At 37.9% G+C, this 19,506-nt stretch overlaps 1 protein-coding gene across 6 annotated transcripts in view; it reads right to left on the reverse strand.

The window, feature by feature from the left end:
• LOC124171334 (latrophilin Cirl-like) overlaps positions 1-19,506 on the reverse strand; it is a 262,984-nt gene that overhangs the window by 85,247 nt on the left and 158,231 nt on the right. For all 6 annotated transcript variants that reach the window (XM_046550490.1, XM_046550485.1, XM_046550487.1 and 3 more), the window contains one exon: positions 1,420-1,645. In XM_046550490.1, coding sequence (XP_046406446.1) covers positions 1,420-1,645 — 226 coding nt within the window. The remainder of the gene's footprint in view (positions 1-1,419; positions 1,646-19,506) is intronic.

Raw genomic sequence — 19,506 nt, forward strand, 5'->3', positions numbered from 1 at the left:
ATGAATGCTGGAAATTTCTGTTTTACAGAGTGAATGATGGTCATTCGCAAGATCACTCGAAAGATCATTTGAATGAAAATTCACATTGTAAAACGGCCTCAATACAGGCGGTCCTCGACTTTCGTACACTCGACTTTCGTACACTCGACTTTCGTACAATTCGCACTTTCGTACGCTCAAAATTGACACCTTTTACTTGATTTCCGTACGCTAAATTCGGACTTTCGGACGTTGGTCTGTAATTTTTTTTAATTCCTGCGATGTTTACTGCGCATCCCAACATTCAATTGTTTCAAATGGCATTATATGCGAACAATACGAACGTATACAATGAAGGGAATCGTTGGTAGTTGACTCTAATCTAGGTGATTTATTTGGGAGAGGAACTGCCTGCTATAGGCTCCTTCATCAAGAGAAGAAGAAAGCCTTCATTGGAGAGATTTTTCAAAAAAGTTGACCAGACATCATCAAATAGCTTTTTATAAAACTAGTGAGATCTTCTTTGTAATTGTGTTTTTTCGTTTGAGTGCTGTTTAATTCATGTACACCTTCGGCAACAATTTTGTACGAAATATCGCCCAAATTCCGTTTGTCTTTTGTCTTTTTTGAATAACATGCGAAATATACGCGATCACGAATGTCACCTGCCGAATGTCGAATTTTGGTGTGAAAATTAAAAGGTATCCAGAGTGCGGGTTCAACAATTACATTTTGTTATACTTCTTGATATGTCTTTTTATATATAGTGGACGTAATAAGTGGAATGTCAACTTAAACGCCAAGAGGATGTTTCACTCGATAGCCAACGGAGTTCTTGTTTTTTTTTTAAACTTTCATTTACATTTTCTGCGTATTTTCGAAAGAAATTAGATGATTCGAGGAATTTTATTAACATATTATTAAAATTTAGTGAATTGAATTAAAGTCCGTGAAAAAAAAGGTTTTAGTATGTATATTCCGGTCTTTTGGAACGTAACCACTAATTAGTATGGAAGTCAATGGTTCGACTTTCGTACAAGTTTACCGGAACGCATTATGTGCGAAAGTCGGGGACCGCCTGTAATGAAAATTTTGCGATAATTTCTTCTGCTATAGGTTGGATTAGCCTTTTCATTGGGACCAACAATATGCTTTGTAAAAACAAGAACTTCTTAATAAAGTTGTTTGTATTAATAAGAGTACCGTAATTTGTGGCACCCCTGAAACAATGCAACATGCACAACACATCCAATGACTAGCTGTTCAAAGAACTGGTAAAATATTGGCCCCAAGAATTTTGTTCCATAGAAGAATACTAAATTTTTTATCACGTGATAATAGCAGAATTTTATAAACCACAGGCAGAAAAATAAGCAGACTAAGTATGTGTATCAAAATGACAGCATGCATGGAATCAAAGCATCATACTTAACAACTTACTTTCAATCCTCTGAAGAGTTGAAATGTGATGATGGCCAAAACAAGACAAACACTTGATATGATGCACCCAACATAAGTGATTATTTGCAGAGCAGTTTGGTGGGGAGGGTTAAGCAAAGTAGAATGGATGTCCATCAACACAGCAAAGTTAGTGAGGTGGTCACACTGGCAAAGGGTGTGGCTGATGTTAGTTGACTCCACTCGGCAACCTTCTTCTGACCAAGAGCTACAAGAGAGAGCCAGACATAAATTTCACACACCAACACACAGAAACTAGCAAAAAAATAACACACAAATCACAAAAGGTTATTTGTACCAGTTATTAAGAAAACAGCTCATACTACAATGACCTTTTACTAATATATATACCAAAACTTATGAAATTTTCAAACATATAAAAATGAGCCATCTTCCTTCAATGACTAATTCACATTAAGCCCAGGCCAAAAAATTGTTAAGATATACCTAATCATACATAAAAGTGTCAAAGTATTGAGCAAACCATCATTAAACTGCAAAACTACATTATTTTATTTTTATTTTATTTTATTCTCAAACCACCGGATACAGCTCTTAATGGCCATTTTACACCGGAGTGTTCAACAAATGTAACAAGTAAACGTACACAAACAACCATGCCCTGGACTGGGGAAACCTACCCAAGCGGGACTCGAACCCGCGACCTCTTGTTTGGCAGGCGAGAACGTTACCCCGCCGCCACCGAGGCCGGCAAGGACATTATGAGGACATAACTAGCAATGCAACGAGCATCCCTTCAGACAATAATTCAGTATTTTCATTCTTGAAACCTTAGCACATGTAATATGCAAACATTTAAAGACAGAACCATACATTTTTTTCCATTATTAAAATAACCAATACCTCCACCAAGATTCACCTTCACGATCATCCTCTGAAATTTCTTAAATGATTTCACAATAACATTATACGAGAAGAATGCTGTTTATGCTCTCATTGCCAAGAGCAATGGTTTTGAATCCATCATATACAAAATGACATCAAGAGCTACAAAACTAAATCATTACGGATAATTACATAATTCCAAATAAAAATTTATACAAACCAATACTCCATAATTCATTATTCAGAATTTAAATCAAAACTTGAAGCTTGTACATGGTGGAAGGGCTCCATATTAGCAATAAGATACACTTTGTTACTTCCACAATATATTTAAAAAATTCTGACTGGTTTCAGTATATTGTATGCACTTGATAATGGTGTAGCAGCCAAACTTAACTTCCAGTCCAGTCCAGACCAGTTGGAATTTTTCAAATGCATGAGGAAGTTAAGTTTGGCTGCTACACCATTATCAAGTGCATACAATATATAAGATCTTTCATACACTTGATAATGGTATAACAGCCAAAACCGGTCGGATTTTAAACATATATTGTAGAAGTAACAGAGTGTATGTTATAGCTAATATTATTCAGAAACTGATGGTGTCAATGAAGCACACATAGAGTGTGCTCAGTAGTTGAATTATTTAAAAAAAAAACAGAAAATTTCATGGAAATGCATAATCCATTCTAAAGAGGGCAAATAATATTCAAATTGCTGATGATTTTTTGATACCAAACGCTAACGATAATTATTATATAATAATAACTTATTTTCACTTACAGCTTAATTCAAATTGAATCAGGTTTCCGTAACTTGATGACTTTCTTGCAGTATCAAGAAAACAACTAAATTACATTGAAGTAAAGAGGAAGTCCGTTTGCAAAAAAGTCCAGTCTTAAGGAGCTGTCAGAGCAAAAATCGAAGGGACAAGAACTAATTGCAACATGTACTCACAATCATCTACAAGTATTCAGTGAGTGCATGACCCTATATGAGCAAAATGCCACAAAATAATGTCAATACTTCTTTCCAAAATCTGTAAATCCATTTACATATACCTGTTTTTTCATTATATCCTTATCTTTTCTAGCAGCTGTAGAGGAAAGAGTCTCACGGGCCACTTCTAAAGTTCTGCTGTACCATTCAGGAAAAATAATTTACACTGGTTCACTCCATCCAATTATTGAGTTAACAAGAACAGACGTACATCACCCAAATAATGCAATGCATAATCTAAAGGTCGAACTTCTGGCTGAATCAAAAGTTTCAGACTTATGCAAGCCTTTTCAACAAGATTCAGCCATTCATCTTTTCAAAGCAACTTGTCTTCTACAGTGTACTTCTTATCCCTTCATTTTTACTGCTGTTTGAAAGATTTCATTAAAACCTAGTTAGGGTTCATAACAACATCCCACCTTCAATTCCCCTGATTTCCAGCCTGAATTTTAAAAATTTTCCTGACTTTCTATCAATGGCAAAGTATGTAGGGATTTTTATAAAAAAATGCAGCAAGGTATATATGTACTGTGAAATAAGTCGAGTGGTAGAAAAGAAGTCAATTATTGGCTAGTCAGCACTATCCCATGCCACCCAACCAGGACAGCAACAAAACACTCATTGAACGCAGCAGCAGTCTGCATATTCAACCACGATTGTCATCTTTCTGCAGTGCCTTTGGAGTTCTCCCCACACAACAAAGAAGTTCACTGACATTTAAATGACTCCTAGTCCAATGTTTATTCCCCTGACCAGTATGAACCCTGCTAACAAAATGCTCCAATTTAAACAGGACTGATTTCATTAATAACGATTAAATTAGTGAAAAAAAGATAGACCTCACCCCAAGGAGGCCTAAAGAATATCGAGAAAAATTATTTATAGCTACTGAGAAAGCAAAAACAACAACAACAAAGCAACAACAGTTTTAGCATGAAAGAGAGAATTTTTAATTTTTCAAAATAAGAACTTATTCACTGATTATCTCAGGCATTTAGAAAAAAAATAAATGAAAATTTCAATGTCTGCAGCACTATGGGGGTGAATATTTTGGGTAGCTATGGTTTCCAAGACACTATCTTCACATAGAGATATAGCAAATCACAGTGAAGAAGAAGGTTCCCAGATGGGTATTGTGTAATACTGCATGAACTCATTACTCCCTATTATGTTCCTCTCAGGCTGATGTTTAAGTTTTATGTACTTCGGCTGGCCAACAAGATGTCCAACCTGAACAAAGATATATTTGTGCAATTCCTGCCAGCAATCAGGAGAATCCAAAATACAGCAGAACCTCGATCCATCGTTCCCACAATGATTGTTTTCCCGCATTCATCACTCGATATTCCTGGTCCCAAATAAGTCTCATACAGGCAATGATAATTTTTTACTGCACCTACAATTCCCCGAAGTACCGTTTTCCTGCAATGACTGCTTGAAGATCGTGGTCCTGATCTATAATTATACTGTATCCATAATCAGACCAAAATGAGAAAGTATTTCCTATGTGTCTTTTATGGCTAGTAATGACAGGCACATAGTTTGAATATTCCCCAAGAGAAGAAACTATCATAGGGAGAATCTCAGCACCGAAGGGTATTAACTAGAGATGTGCGAAAAGTATCCGCGAACACTTGAATACCTCGAATACTAGAAAGTATTCGATATTCGAGATCTCGAATAATTATGCTAAAGGTACAACCTCGAATCACTCGAATACTTTGAATTTTGCGCCATACACTGTCACACGCACATCGTTGTTAGTTGACTCGGAATAATGTAGAGAACTCTAGTCATTTAGTGCATGCAGCACCATTTTAGGCAAGTTGACGAACTACATCAAATTCGCGGATTAGACCGGTGAAAAGAGTTACACATGGGGAACCGAAAATGATTGGGTGAAAAAATCCGAAAATCCCCGCTTTCCCCCACCAGGAGAACCTCAGTGCCGCGGGATAGTAACTACGTAGCACAATTCCCAAAATCCACTACCCCCTCCATCCATCAGCCCTCAGCCCCTCCTCCAACGATGCTTTCCTCCCCTCCTAAATCAAACTAAAGGCCCCAGCTCGCGCAGGGTTCGTATTAAGATGACCATAAATCAAAAGCTTCAAAAGAAAATATCAAGTTACAGGAGACTAATAGAATCATGTTTCACCCTTCCCTCTTTCTCCCCCACTGACCTTTTCTGCCTACTTGCTTCGAAGTTCCCAATTTCTGGAGGTCAACTGCTGCATGAATCACCTATTACCCCAAAAGGTGTCTAGCAATAACTTTCAGCAATTGATATGACACCGTTATTGGATTGATATATTTGTAATGTGCACGTAATTTAAAAAGGAATAAGACCAAACACGACGTATTTCTGACTTTATTTAAGCATTTTACGCAAGGATATAAATGTCAAAATACGACGGAGACTTAGCATTCTGGCAAAACTCGATATCCTTGCAGCTGATCTTCTCGGAAGTTGATGCAGTATTTTTTCCGAAAACATATATCAAGTTACAATTTATGAGTTATGCTATAAATCTCCATTGTCACAGACGAAGGGATATTTTCTCAGGATATTTGGTTTCTCCCTGCTAGCAATTCGAATTCATCAGCTTATCTCAAGAGAACTTGGACTGAAAATAAATGAAGAAGAAGAAAGTCCGGTGGAGAAGCGCGTATATTTTGCAAAACGCCTCGGATTGTCCGCTAGCACTTGACAGTAGGAGTGGGGGTAAAGCAGGCAATCTGAAGTTGAAAATAAGAATTTGGATGAAGCCAAGTATCAGATGGGCGTGATGCTGAAATGGCGTTTGGTAGATATGAATGTATACATCAGACAGAAATACATCGTAGCAGTGTAAATGCCGAGATGGCATGCAATCATTTTTTTGCGAAGTGGTGTGTCCCCTTGGGATATTTGAAAGAGATGTTAGTGGAATCAACTATATGCCCTAATTGTTCCCATAAAAATAAATATTCCATTAATCAGAGAAATTCCTGTTTGATTTCTTTAACCTGGATTTGTCCAAAATATTTTTTTGAGATTAATTATTGATATTCAAGGGAAATGCCAAGGGTCTCATTTTTACTATATTCTGAAAATATTTCATTGATCGGTTGTGTACTTTCGGAGATACAGGCTGTGACATAAATGTCACATTGGGCGGATCTGTTATCTTTTGGTGCAAGGTAATATTTCCCCAGATAAAGCAAATATTTTTCACATTTGTGCTGCAGAGTTCATTTAAATGATAAAAAACACTAAAAACAACATTTTTTCTGCACACATTATTATTTATGTGCACTACTGTCAATCTTTTGTTTACAATTAAAATAAATTATTGAATATTTAGCTATAATTTTCAGTGTTTCACTGTCCGCATTTCATAAATTTTTCAACGTAAAGTGTGACGTTTTAAAAGTATTTAAATTTTCTGCATTTTTTCATTGTTATTTCACAAATTTGCAAGAGCCACTACAGTGGAGCGATACAGGGTGTGACATTTTTGTTACATTGGGTGGATCTAGGTTAAAGGAAATCACAACTACCCGCCAAAATCTTGGGTTTCCTGCTGTATAGGCAACCTAGTCAAACATTCCCACATTCATAGTTTTTTTCGTCCATCCCCTTGAAAAACGATAGGTCGAGGTTCCATTGTGTACCTTTTCATTTATACATTCATCACGTGAAATAGAAGAAGAAACGTACGTTTAACGTACGTGCTCTGCGCAGTTCTAGTAATAGGGTTGTTCACCATTTTTTTTTTACTGTCTTAAATGAAAGTGCACACCGAGGGGATACCGGCGGCAGTTTCAGCGCTTTTCTATCCAAAAATTTAATCCCAAAAAGGCTAAGCGATAAGTGTGGAATCCGAGGGCCGGCTCAAACGCTCCGAAAGCGCACGAAGGTTGCCGAAGGCATGCTGACGTCACACACAGCGAACTTCTCGCGGAACCCGTCAACCCCGTCGAAAAACCTGTGATCCTGGGTCAGAGAAGAAACAACGAGGGTGAAAATAGAGGACATTAGGAAGAAGGCGTATATACTAAATTACTTTCTACCGCTTTGTAATTCTACCACAATAAGAAATACGGGAAAACGTTTTATTGCTGTGCCTCTTAATTCTCGTGTGCGAAGGAAATGGTTAACTGCAGCAATGCGAGATGACCAAAAACATCAACGGCAAGACATCTTATTATTGCTGTGAAGATTATTTTAATGCTAGTGTTAAATTTATACTAAATGCCAGCATCACAACGTCAGTTAACGTGATTTGTTGTTTTACTTGCTGTCTTCCAAAATAAGTCGTACGGACGAAAACAATTTAAATTTAAGTTATTTGAAGGGAAATTATTTACAAAAGATTAAGAACAATATTTATGCTACTATTCAATGAGCACCGAAGTTAATTGATGCTAACTTAGTCTTAGATTTAATTCACCAGAGATTACCATACAGTAACCAAACATAATGTTTATTGATGAAATATTCTCGAGCACATTCTCAGCCGAGAGTTTTGGAGTTGGTGAAAACAATAATATAACTGACTTAATAATGAAGTTACCCCAAGAGGTACTTAGGAATACCTAAATGATCCAATGTACGTCATTGATTTGCCCTCTGGAATATTTAAGATTGCCACCAAGAGACATTTTCATCACCATTAAATTAAATGACAACTTAAAGAGATTAGGAGACCAATTACAAATCAGTAAGACAAGAGTTCCTTCTACTATCCACGCAACTTTACCTCTTATTTCAGATTGCTTAAAAATTTTAATATTTCTTCCGAAGCATAACAAATTTGATCTACTTTTGTCTTTTCAAGCCAATTACAGCAATGTACAGTATATAATTGAATGTTTTGAAATCCAAATTTAAAAGCCCCCTGATCCAATAAATCAAGCTTTGACATGGAGTGAGTATATAAAAAATGTAATGCCATCAAGTATTTAGTACCTTGTGAACCATATGAATTTGTAAATTTTGTTTCCTCTGGGTATGGCGGAAGAATAAGTGACAAAAATTACTTTTCCTGTGGTTTCTTCTGATTTTGTGCTCAGGACAAACTCTTCCTTTCATAGTGTATATATTATTCTCTTATAAGTTGGATATAGCTAACTGCTGAATCGCCGTATTCTTTTCTGGCAGCGCTGAAATAGTTTTCAACCCTTAGACCCAAAGCACAAGCCGATTTTGGACGGCCGTCAACATTCCAATGGTGAACAATGGAAGGGCATGGGAGATTGCACACTGACCGACCGCGCACCGGCACTGGTAACAAGTCTGTTAGCTACCGGCCAATGCCACTGCGGATCCCCTGCGCCAGCTCAACAACCAAGCAACTTATCTTTTGACCTGTGAAAATCCGGCGTGTGTGCAAGCAGCGCTTCACCGGTAAAATATCGGCCGGTATTTTACCGGCCGTCCAAAATCGGTGCGTGGGCCTTGCAGTAACATTCACAAGAATAAATATTGACAATAATTCGCCATTCCATAATCATGATTCAGACAAATCTGAGACGAACGAAGGTGATTATTTTACGGTATTAGTTCCCTAATGTCACCTAAGTTTTTATAGGCTATAAATTATCAAAAGCCTTTAAAACTAAAAAAACGAGCATTGCGTGACATGGATTTATGATATAACGAGTCGATGGGCTCTTGAATTCATCAAGCGGGTTTTGGAGAGGAGTGGGAACATATTTGTGTCACGTGCGTTCAAGTATTGGGTCCATAAGTTGCTTAAAAAGGGAAAGAAAACACTTACAATATCGTTTTAATAGATGAAATAGACGGAGGATACGCTCTTTTGCTCTCAACAATACTTAAGATATAATATGAAATGTACCCCTGCAGAACCATTCAGCGTTTACTAGGGGATAATTCGAATAAAAATGGAAGCCAAGGTTGAGTAAATCGTAACAAAATTAAGTATTTGATGCAAAATATACTCATAAGTACGATTAACATATTTAACAGTGCTATCATAATTAATATGCATTGACCCCTAACTTGCCTGCTTGACTCCTTGAATTTCCGGAGCGCTAAAAATGTCATTACTGCGTATTTAGATATTTTCTTGTCTTAACCTCTTTTTATTCATGATAAAAATGAGCATCAGGGCACTCATTTTAGGCACAGTAGTAGAATTAGCCCTCACAAAACCACAATCCGAAGGCATTTCTCACCACGGCATCCACAAATTCAAGCACGGCTCGGATAACGGCGTTCACCGAAAGCGTGCAGACAGCGAAGTAGATGTGTGTGACGTCAGAGCCATTCGAGCCTGACTTCCCGCCGAAACTGGCCGTTTCAAAGGCGCACAAATTTCAACGGAGCACTAAAGAAAATGTAATGCTCCTATTGAAGAAATTTTTTCACCAATGTGAATTATTAGCCAAACCTCACCGTTATCATCTACTTAAATGGGTATTTTCGTTTGAGGTTAACACCCCTATTGAGGTATTCGAAATTCGAGGTATTTGAATATTCGAGCAATGAATTAATATTAGAGTTCGAGAAATCTGCTACTTGACCCATCTCTAGTATTAACCCTTAGACTGCGGGAACGTTCTGTAACGTTTTTTATCTGAGATTTCCGGGGGGAGTTAAGCCGCATTAGCGATCCCTACAGTGAGGGAAAATGCACTCGATCTCTACCCAGCCAGCAATAAAAATTTTGGGCAACTCAAGTAGGTGGTCAATACATGGTCAAACATTTAAAAATGCTTTTCCACAGTCAGCATATAAAATGCATAAAAGTGTTCTCGCAGTCTAAGGGTTAATCTGCTCTCCCCCTCCCATCAGCCCTCGGCCCCCTCTCCAAAGTTTTCTCCAAAACCAACCAAAAGGCCCTTGACACACCATACCATGGCTCGTGCAGGGATCATGTTAAGAAGACCATAAAGCCCTGGCTTTGAAAGAAAATATCACATAACACGAGAATAATAGAAACGTGTTTCATGATGCCCTCTTTCTCCCCTGCTGACCTGTTTCAGCCTACCTACTTCAAATTTCCCCATTTCTCTATGTTAACGGCTGCATGAGTCATCTATTGGCTCAAAAGGTGCCAAACACTGACTTTCAGCAATTAGTATTATGCCTCTAATGGATTGAAATATTAGTAATGTGCACATAACTAACAAAATAATGAGACTAAACACAACGTAATTCTGGCATTATTTAAGCATTTTAAGCTAGGAAATAGTCTGCAAAATATGACAGACTGGGGTCATTCCATGTCAGTTCACCCAGGCATGGCACCCACCGACTCGGATTTTAATGAAATTTTTGTCACTAGCTACTATCACCTATCTAATGACCCATGTAAAATATTTCTTCTCTCACTCTCATAGTTTGCAAGATATGAGAAGTCAAAGTTTGAGATGTTTGCTCAGAAGTGGCGCTAGTGGGAGTCAAATTCCAGAGTGCAGGGCACAGGGTAAAAATTCATAACTCAGAAACCACATAACATATTTGAATGAAATTTTGACCCCTTGTCTATCCAAGTACATAGCTTCCATAGTAATGTCTTTTATTCCCCTTGCATTGTTATGTTGGCCAAAATGATGTCAACAGTTGTAAATTAACCGATTTTTTTAGCTCAAAAACATTACTTCATATTTTCAGAATTATCACCAAAAGGCAGAGCAGTTAACTCATCCAATTTTTTTTTAAATTGAAGGTTAATATGTGCTCCAATATACTGTGAAATAAAAATGGTGGTGTTTTGACTGCCACTATGAGTATTTCAGGTTTTACTTTTTTTTCTGCCCCTGTGAGAGGGATTTTGGACACGTACTGTAAGATAATAAGTATAAGTGTATCCATACCTTCATGAGGATATATTTGAAATATTGGTCAGTAAATCTAAGACCAAACATGTAGTCTAGTGAATGTGGCTCTTGTTCATACAATTTTTTTTAATAGCAATACTTGGCTTGAGGCAGCTGAGGGTAAAAAAATCCAAATGGCTCAGAAATGTGAAATGATGCTTTTTTCCTGGAATTTACCCATTTTTTTAAGTGTTTAGTTTATGGAAAAATTGGTATCAAAATACGTTAGGCTCTTACTGTGCATTAGAGGATAAATGGAAATACTAATTTAAATAAAATTATTTAAATAATACACTTCAATGTGTTTAAGGCATCTCCCGAACATCTCTGGAGGCTCTCTCGGGCAAACTAAACGCGTTACAGTACCACCAATTCCATCACATGGGGATTTTCGATATGGGTGCATAAATTTCACTTTTACATCTTGTTCTTCCTCGTGTTTAGAAAGCACTCATCCAAAAAACCAGTGGTCATCATAAGCACATGCAATGTACAAGTTTGTTAAGATCTGTGAAAAAGTGATTAAATGAGTCCCCCTGAACTGGAGTTGTACAAATTTAGCCTCACTTTCACAGAAGAAGTATGGTCTTCCAAACCCTTAGTGATGGAAGAGCTGGCAGAGCAAATGGTATTACTTATAGATATGTAGCAGGTTGTCACCAATATCCACATTCCTTGCTGGCAACTGGAGTATTAAATTTCTATTTCACTGGGAGAGATAATGCTGACATTATGTGCCACATTGTTTTCTCCCCTGCCTCACATATGATTGTATTACATGACAAACTTGAGAAGGTAATACAATCCCACCTATTCAGCCTCGCCTTTCAGAGTTATTACATCTCCCCAAGGAATAAGAGAATTAAGTGCAACCTCTAGGAAGAATAAAGTATTACAATGTATCACAGTGAGGGCATGATAAATCAAAATAGATTCTAGGGTACCACTTTTAGTCTTCTGCCAAGTCTTCTTGTGTAAAGATGCTCCCGGGGTGTCCAAGTTTATTCTGTGTGTACGATCAGTGTATTTTTACCTGTACATTAATTGTGTGTGCTATGAGTTAGGCAAAGCTGCTCATTGTGAACTTCGACATTAAAAAAGGTTAGTGTCTCCACTATGCTTCAAAATGAGCAAATTGTTGAACTGTGCAGCATTGGAAAAGTAACTGCATCTGATTGCCTCAAAAAAAGCTACACACCAGTGGTGCAACTGAACAAAATTGAGATCATGAGTATGCTTGAAAAACAGCTGTTATCTCTCAGAAGTGGTGTACCTGGGGAAGTCCTATCCAATGTCTGCGAACATCACAGAATATACTATTTGAAAAAGTATGAAACCTACCAAATATATTGTCTTGATCCTTTTAAGAGCCACAAGAAGAAAATATCAAAATCACTGAGAAATTTAAGTCTTGAATTTGCAGAAAAGGCCTGTAAAATCCCAACTCTTCGGAAATTAGTGCCAGGAATGAAAGTATGCCAGCCATGTAGGGAGGAAGTACAGAAACACTCCAGGTTTGGAAATGAGCTTTCTGATGTTGAAGCAGTAGATAGTGACAGCAATGATAGTATTTTGAATTTTGAAACAACAGTATCCCAAGAAAAATCAACTAAGCTACTTAACAGAACGCTGGAAGATATAGAGGAGTCACCTTTAAAATTTCATGGCATATCATCTCACAGAAGGTCAACCTACGCTAAAAGGAAAGTAGAGTCAGCATGCAGTAATTTTAAAAGGAAAGTTAAAAGACTTCTTGATAAAGAATTATCTCCAGAAAAGGATGACCCAAAACTGCCAAAAGAACTACTTCAGAAAGTTCATGATATAGATGTGCTCATAGACTTAACCCGTCAACGCCCACGGGTGCCATAGGGCACCCAGTGCAGTGGTGAGCCAATGCTCCGGCAATGTATTTAATATGTGAATTTTAGCACACCTTTCAGTGCACATACTTAGTAGAAGGTTTCCTCCATTATTCAGTCAGTTTGAATTGTGTTCTTTGTGTGAAGTTCATAAGTATCATATTTTTTAAAAGTGAAATATGCGTGAATTTAAAAAAATCTTTGGACGCTGACGGGTTAATCAAACAAAAAGTTGACACATCAAGCACCCATCAAGGAAAGGTACATCTGTTATCATTGGTACCAACTTTATGGAGCAGGAAGAAAGTAATGGAAGAGTTTCATGTGAGTGAGTACACTGCCCGCCAAGCAAGAGAACTTTTCAGAGACAATGGAAAATTAGCTGCACCTGAATTGAGAAAAGGGAAGGCAAAAATAAAACATTACAATTAGTTAGGACTTTCTATGAAAGTGATGAGTACTCAAGAATGATGCCTGGAAAGAAAGATTCCATAAGTATCTCCAAAAATGTACATGTTCAGAAGAGATTATTACTTGCTAACTTGAAGGAATTGTATTCCACTTTTAAATTTGACTTCCCCAGAATTAAAATTGGCTTTTCTAAATTCTGCAACCTAGGTCCAAAATGGTTTGTGGTAGCAGGATGTCCTGGAACGCATTCAGTGTGTTTTTGCACAATTCATTAAAATGTCAACCTACTGCTTAGTGCCTGTAATATAGAGGAAACAAGCCAGGACCTAATTGGTTATTCCGTGTGCTCTAGAAATAATAGGGACTGTATACTGCGACATTGCTCTCAGTGTCCTTCATGTGAAAAATTGAAAAGCTTACTGCTGAAAAAGTTTGAAGAATGTGACCCCAGAGATGAAGTTTCATACAGTCAGTGGGTTTCCAGTGACAGATATCAACTGGTGAAGTTCACGGTGACATTTGATGAGTACCTATCAATTTAAATTCAAAGAGTGGAAAAACTGGTGCCCCATTCATTTATTACGAAGGTACAGGCAAACTACCTTAAGAAAATGAAAGAAAATCTTGGACCCCATGAAGCAGCTGTTCTCTTTGACTTCAGTGAGAGCTACTCATATGTTATCCAGGATGAGGCACAAGGGAATCACTGGACAAGTGATAGTTGTACGGTACACCCTGTTGTGATTTATACTCTAGATCACCTGACTAAACAGCTTATTATTTCCAGTTTATGCATCTTGTCAGATGATTTGGAGCATGATGTAGCTTTTGTTTATGAAACCCAAAGAATAATATTTTGCTTTGTTAAGGAAAATTTTACTTTAGTCAAAAAATTGAGTTACTTTAGTGATGGTTGTTCAGGACGGTACTAGAACTGCAAAATATTTCTCAATCTTTGCAAGCATTACCAGGATTTCTCCTTAATGGCATCATGGACATTCTTTGGAATATCCCCATGTGATGGAATTGGTGGTGTTGTAAAGCATTTAGTTGCCCGAGAGAGCCTCCAGAGATGTTCGGGAGATGCCTTAAACACATTGAAGTGTATTATTTAAATAATTTTATTTAAATTAGTATTTCCATTTATCCTCTAATGCACAGTAAGAGCCTAATGTATTTTGATACCAATTTTTCCATAAACTAAACACTTAAAAAAATGGGTAAATTCCAGGAAAAAAGCATCATTTCACATTTCTGAGCCATTTGGATTTTTTTACCCTCAGCTGCCTCAAGCCAAGTATTGCTATTAAAAAAAATTGTATGAACAAGAGCCACATTCACTAGACTACATGTTTGGTCTTAGATTTACTGACCAATATTTCAAATATATCCTCATGAAGGTATGGATACACTTATACTTATTATCTTACAGTACGTGTCCAAAATCCCTCTCACAGGGGCAGAAAAAAAAGTAAAACCTGAAATACTCATAGTGGCAGTCAAAACACCACCATTTTTATTTCACAGTATATTGGAGCACATATTAACCTTCAATTTAAAAAAAAATTGGATGAGTTAACTGCTCTGCCTTTTGGTGATAATTCTGAAAATATGAAGTAATGTTTTTGAGCTAAAAAAATCGGTTAATTTACAACTGTTGACATCATTTTGGCCAACATAACAATGCAAGGGGAATAAAAGACATTACTATGGAAGCTATGTACTTGGATAGACAAGGGGTCAAAATTTCATTCAAATATGTTATGTGGTTTCTGAGTTATGAATTTTTACCCTGTGCCCTGCACTCTGGAATTTGACTCCCACTAGCGCCACTTCTGAGCAAACATCTCAAACTTTGACTCCTCATATCTTGCAAACTATGAGAGTGAGAGAAGAAATATTTTACATGGGTCATTAGATAGGTGATAGTAGCTAGTGACAAAAATTTCATCAAAATCCGAGTCGGTGGGTGTCATTTTGAAAATTTCTGGGTGATTTGACGTGGAATGACCCACTGATGAAACTCAATATCCTTGGAGCCGAGCCTATCCGAAATTGATGCCACATTTTTTTCTGATAACAGGATATCAGGTTACAATTAATGAGTTATAATATAAATCTCTCTAGTCAGAGTCACAGACGAAGGGATATCTTCTCAGGATATTTTGTTTCCTTCTATTAGTCATTTGAATTCACCTGCTTATCTGGAGCTAAGCTACTTAGAAATGCGTGGGTAAGTTGTCTTCTCTTTCGGACAAAACATTCAGTGGCAAAGTCACTTATGGCCACGCTTCACACTCTGCAGTCCGTTCTGCATATGACGTATGAGACAGTATCAGTTCTGAACTTTTCCTCAAAGGACAGGTTCCATACTTTTCGCACCTGTTGACATCAAAGCAGCGAGTGTTTTGAGTTTAGATATAATGAAGTCATGTTTCATTTGTATTAGTTTTATTTTTATTCATCTTGGGACTATGGCCCTTCTGAAAAAGCAGGTGAAGTGTGTGAATATTGCAAAACGCCTCAGGTTCTCCGCTAGCACATGATGGTAGAAGTGGGTCAGAGCAAGCGACCTCGTGAAAACAAGAAGTCTGATGAAGCGGAGGATCATGGGCGTGCCGCCGTCGATTAACACAATATTGTTCACGCTTTACAAGATTGCCTCAATTATATTAAAAATATACTCATTAGAAAGGAACATTTCAAATAATATACTATTTTAGGCCTTCGTGATCCATCTCACAACCAATAATTGCACCGACAAAAGCGGTTGTTTTAGGTGTAACAAACACATTGCTCTTGTAAATACTTGTTCTTGAAATGGCATTTGATACATAAGAATTTTTAAATGGATAGAAATCCATAGTAGAAGCGTAAATGCCAAGATGGCATGCAAACATTTTTTAATGAGGTGGATGTTCCCTTAGGATATTTGAAAGAGATATTAGTCCAATCAACACTATGCCCTAAGTATTTCCATGAAATGCAAATACAGTAAACTCTCGATTATACGAAGCAGGATTTTACGAAGTTTTCGATTATACGAAGTGATATTGCGGTACCGGCGAAAAGCCTATGCTAAATACATGGCGCTATTCGATTATACGAGGTTTCAATTCTACAAAATGTTTTGAAATTACGAACCTCGGCTCGGTCCCCAGGAGCATATGGCATTCGTTTATACGAACTACGGCAAAATATTTGTCAACAAAACTAGTTACGCCGGCGTAAGTAGCTAAAAAATCAGCGCTTCCAACTGTGGTTCATCAAAAGTGTGACATCGTAAATGATAGTGCAACTTTGGAAAGAAAGGGTTCGCCTAAAACCTCACGGTAGGAATTTAGGGGAAGTTGGAGTTCAGTAAAATATCGCGACTGACATAATGCCCCTATTTACGTCCCTATTCGCAAACATCGCATCCACAATACTTCGTAGTTTAACATGTCAGGAAGGTCGCGCGGGGTATTTCGTACACTCCTACTTAACCCTTTGCACTGCTGTGAATGTACCTGGTACGTTCGCAAGGCAGGCTGCTGTGACGTACTTCGAAGACTACTTGACTACTTTTCGCCAAAGCACTTCGAAGGGTCCCTAATCCGGGACCTTTTCCTCCACGAGCTCACCCTCACTGGCCCCTCTCTTCGACCCTCCGAGCGGGGGGCCTCCCTCCCCGAAAGTGACCACTCTGACTGCATTTTGAAAATCTATCAATCAATGCCATCATCAAAAAATAATTGTTTGCATCACACTCCTGCCAATCAGGCAATCAAGTACGTCTCTGAACCGTGTTTCTGCGATGAGAAATAACGATTTTGTTAACTTTGCTAAAATGGCCAAGTTAATAAAATTGTCATTTTTCATCGCAGAAACACGGTTCAAAGACATACTTGATTTCCTCCACTACAACCGCAAATTGCTGGAAATCGGCCGGATTCCCTTTGATAGCGCATCATGAGGATGTTCTCGAGGTTGGTAATTGATACAACTAGCCTACTAGTAATTCTACCGCTATAATATCACGGCTATGGTTGATTCGTTACGTTATACCTTCAGGAAGCTGCAGCGGATGAAATCGCGGAGGAGATTAGAGGCTTAAAAGATGATTTTGAAAATTTCTTGGAAAAAGCAGGAAGAGCACAGCGCGCAACATCAAACGATTATATTGCCCTTGACGATGATCTCCGGGCTTGCGACAATGGGACGCCGGTACATACGTCGGAAGAAGCAGCAGCCGGAACTAGTCAGAATAGCAGTGACGATGAGGATGAAAGTGAGGAAGTAATTTCACCATATAAAAAAGAAGTACACGCTGCCCTCCAAACATTAAGATACTTTGATCTGGCTAACGAGTTAGGTCCCCAATTTCATTCCCATTTATGCAAGTGAGAAACCATGGTGGAAGCGGCGATGGAGAAGGGCAAAAAGAAAAAAAATAGCAGATTTTTTTAGTAGTATCTTTTCGTGTATACAATGGCCTTCCTGAGTAAACAACTTAAATATCTTAAGTATTGGGCTCTATTAACCACAAACTTATTTTTCAGGCTACTCGTAATGAAGACGCACTTCTAACTCTAACCATGAACTTTCTTCTCGCGCGTCTCCCCGTTTTCCCATGCCGAGAGATCTTTCTTTCCAAAGTCTTTGTTTACTTCCTCTCGCGGCCCTCTGCTGATCTTGCCGACACCCACCTCACGCATCCCAAACCCCTCCTTCCCCAGCATTTTCCATTCACTCCCTCCCTAAGGTTAGGGAGCTTGAGTGCGTCGTAGAAAAATACGCCCCCCAAACGCAAACTGAGGCAGAGCTGGAGGCCCTTTCCCCACCCTTCTTTCTCCTTTCCCCTCCACCCCACCATATGCGGACCACTTCTTTCCTCAGGCAATCCCCATCCCACTCTTATTCACCCCATCCACTGGGAACGTTCCCCGATTGTGGAGAAGGGCATGATTCATCTTTACCTGCAACTGGGGTAAGTTATTAACCGGAGAGAGTCTCAAGAAGTGTCTTCCTCTATCGGGGAAATGGTGCCGCGCTTATAATTCTCTCTCTTCTTCTCTGCTGACGTTTCAATTGAAATTATTTTCTTTGCTCTTTCCACACTATATAGTATACTACAAAGTCTTTCGTAGCAACGCCTGCAAATATGATGGAGCACAGTAACCGAACGGAGAACTCAAACAGAATTTACTTCAAATATTTGCCAGAAGATATCCTACGTAATTTATGATCGTAACTGAATCTCAATGAAAATAACTAATTGAAAAGATAGCACATTCAATTGAAAATACGGAGTTACTCGAAATATTAACTTACGAAGGTTATTTTGGAAATGGGTTAAGGCCCTCGTTTTTCTTTTTTTTCTCGTCGCTGAGCGATAGAGGGCGACATAAATGGCGGTTAGGCCGGCTGCCGCTAAAATTCCGTGGGTGCTGGAAACAAATATCTATCTTACGCGTACTTAATAGTTGTTATTCACTCCTAACCACAAATTTATAACATTAAATTCTTATCATAAACTTTGCAATTCATTATTTGATTACGTTTTCTAAACTGGTCGGGAATTTCTTAAGCGATCGTTCATGTTGAAGTATGAACGAGAAATGGGAAATTTATGGTGGTATAATTATTTAACGATCTTTCACTGTATAAATCGATAACAAAAAGCCTTTTCTATGAATAATGCCGAGAATAACCACCAAAAACATTTAAATAAGACCACTAAAGACAAAAAACGGCGGAAGAAACAAAAGCAAACATTTTTTCGTGACTTATGGAAAAGGTTTGAAATTACGAAACTGGATTTTACGAAGTGCCAATTTTCTGGTCCCCCTGACTTCGTAAAATCAAGAGTTTACTGTATTCCTTTAATCTGCTAAATTCCTGTATGAATCCTTTAAAGAATATAAAAATTAAAAGCCAAAATCCTGTGTTTCCTGATACATAAGCAACCCAGTCAAACAATCCCGAAATGATCCTTTTCCTGCATTCATCTTTTTTTCCCTCCATCCTTCTGAAAAATGATAGATTGAAGTTCCACTGTACTTACTTCTTCCTTCCAAACCAGCATGATCATGAGTAAAATAACCAGAGTGTTGACTCAAGAATCTATTGAACATTA

This window comes from Ischnura elegans, chromosome X (assembly GCF_921293095.1).
Source record: "Ischnura elegans chromosome X, ioIscEleg1.1, whole genome shotgun sequence".
Classification (NCBI taxonomy): Eukaryota; Metazoa; Arthropoda; class Insecta; order Odonata; family Coenagrionidae; genus Ischnura; species Ischnura elegans.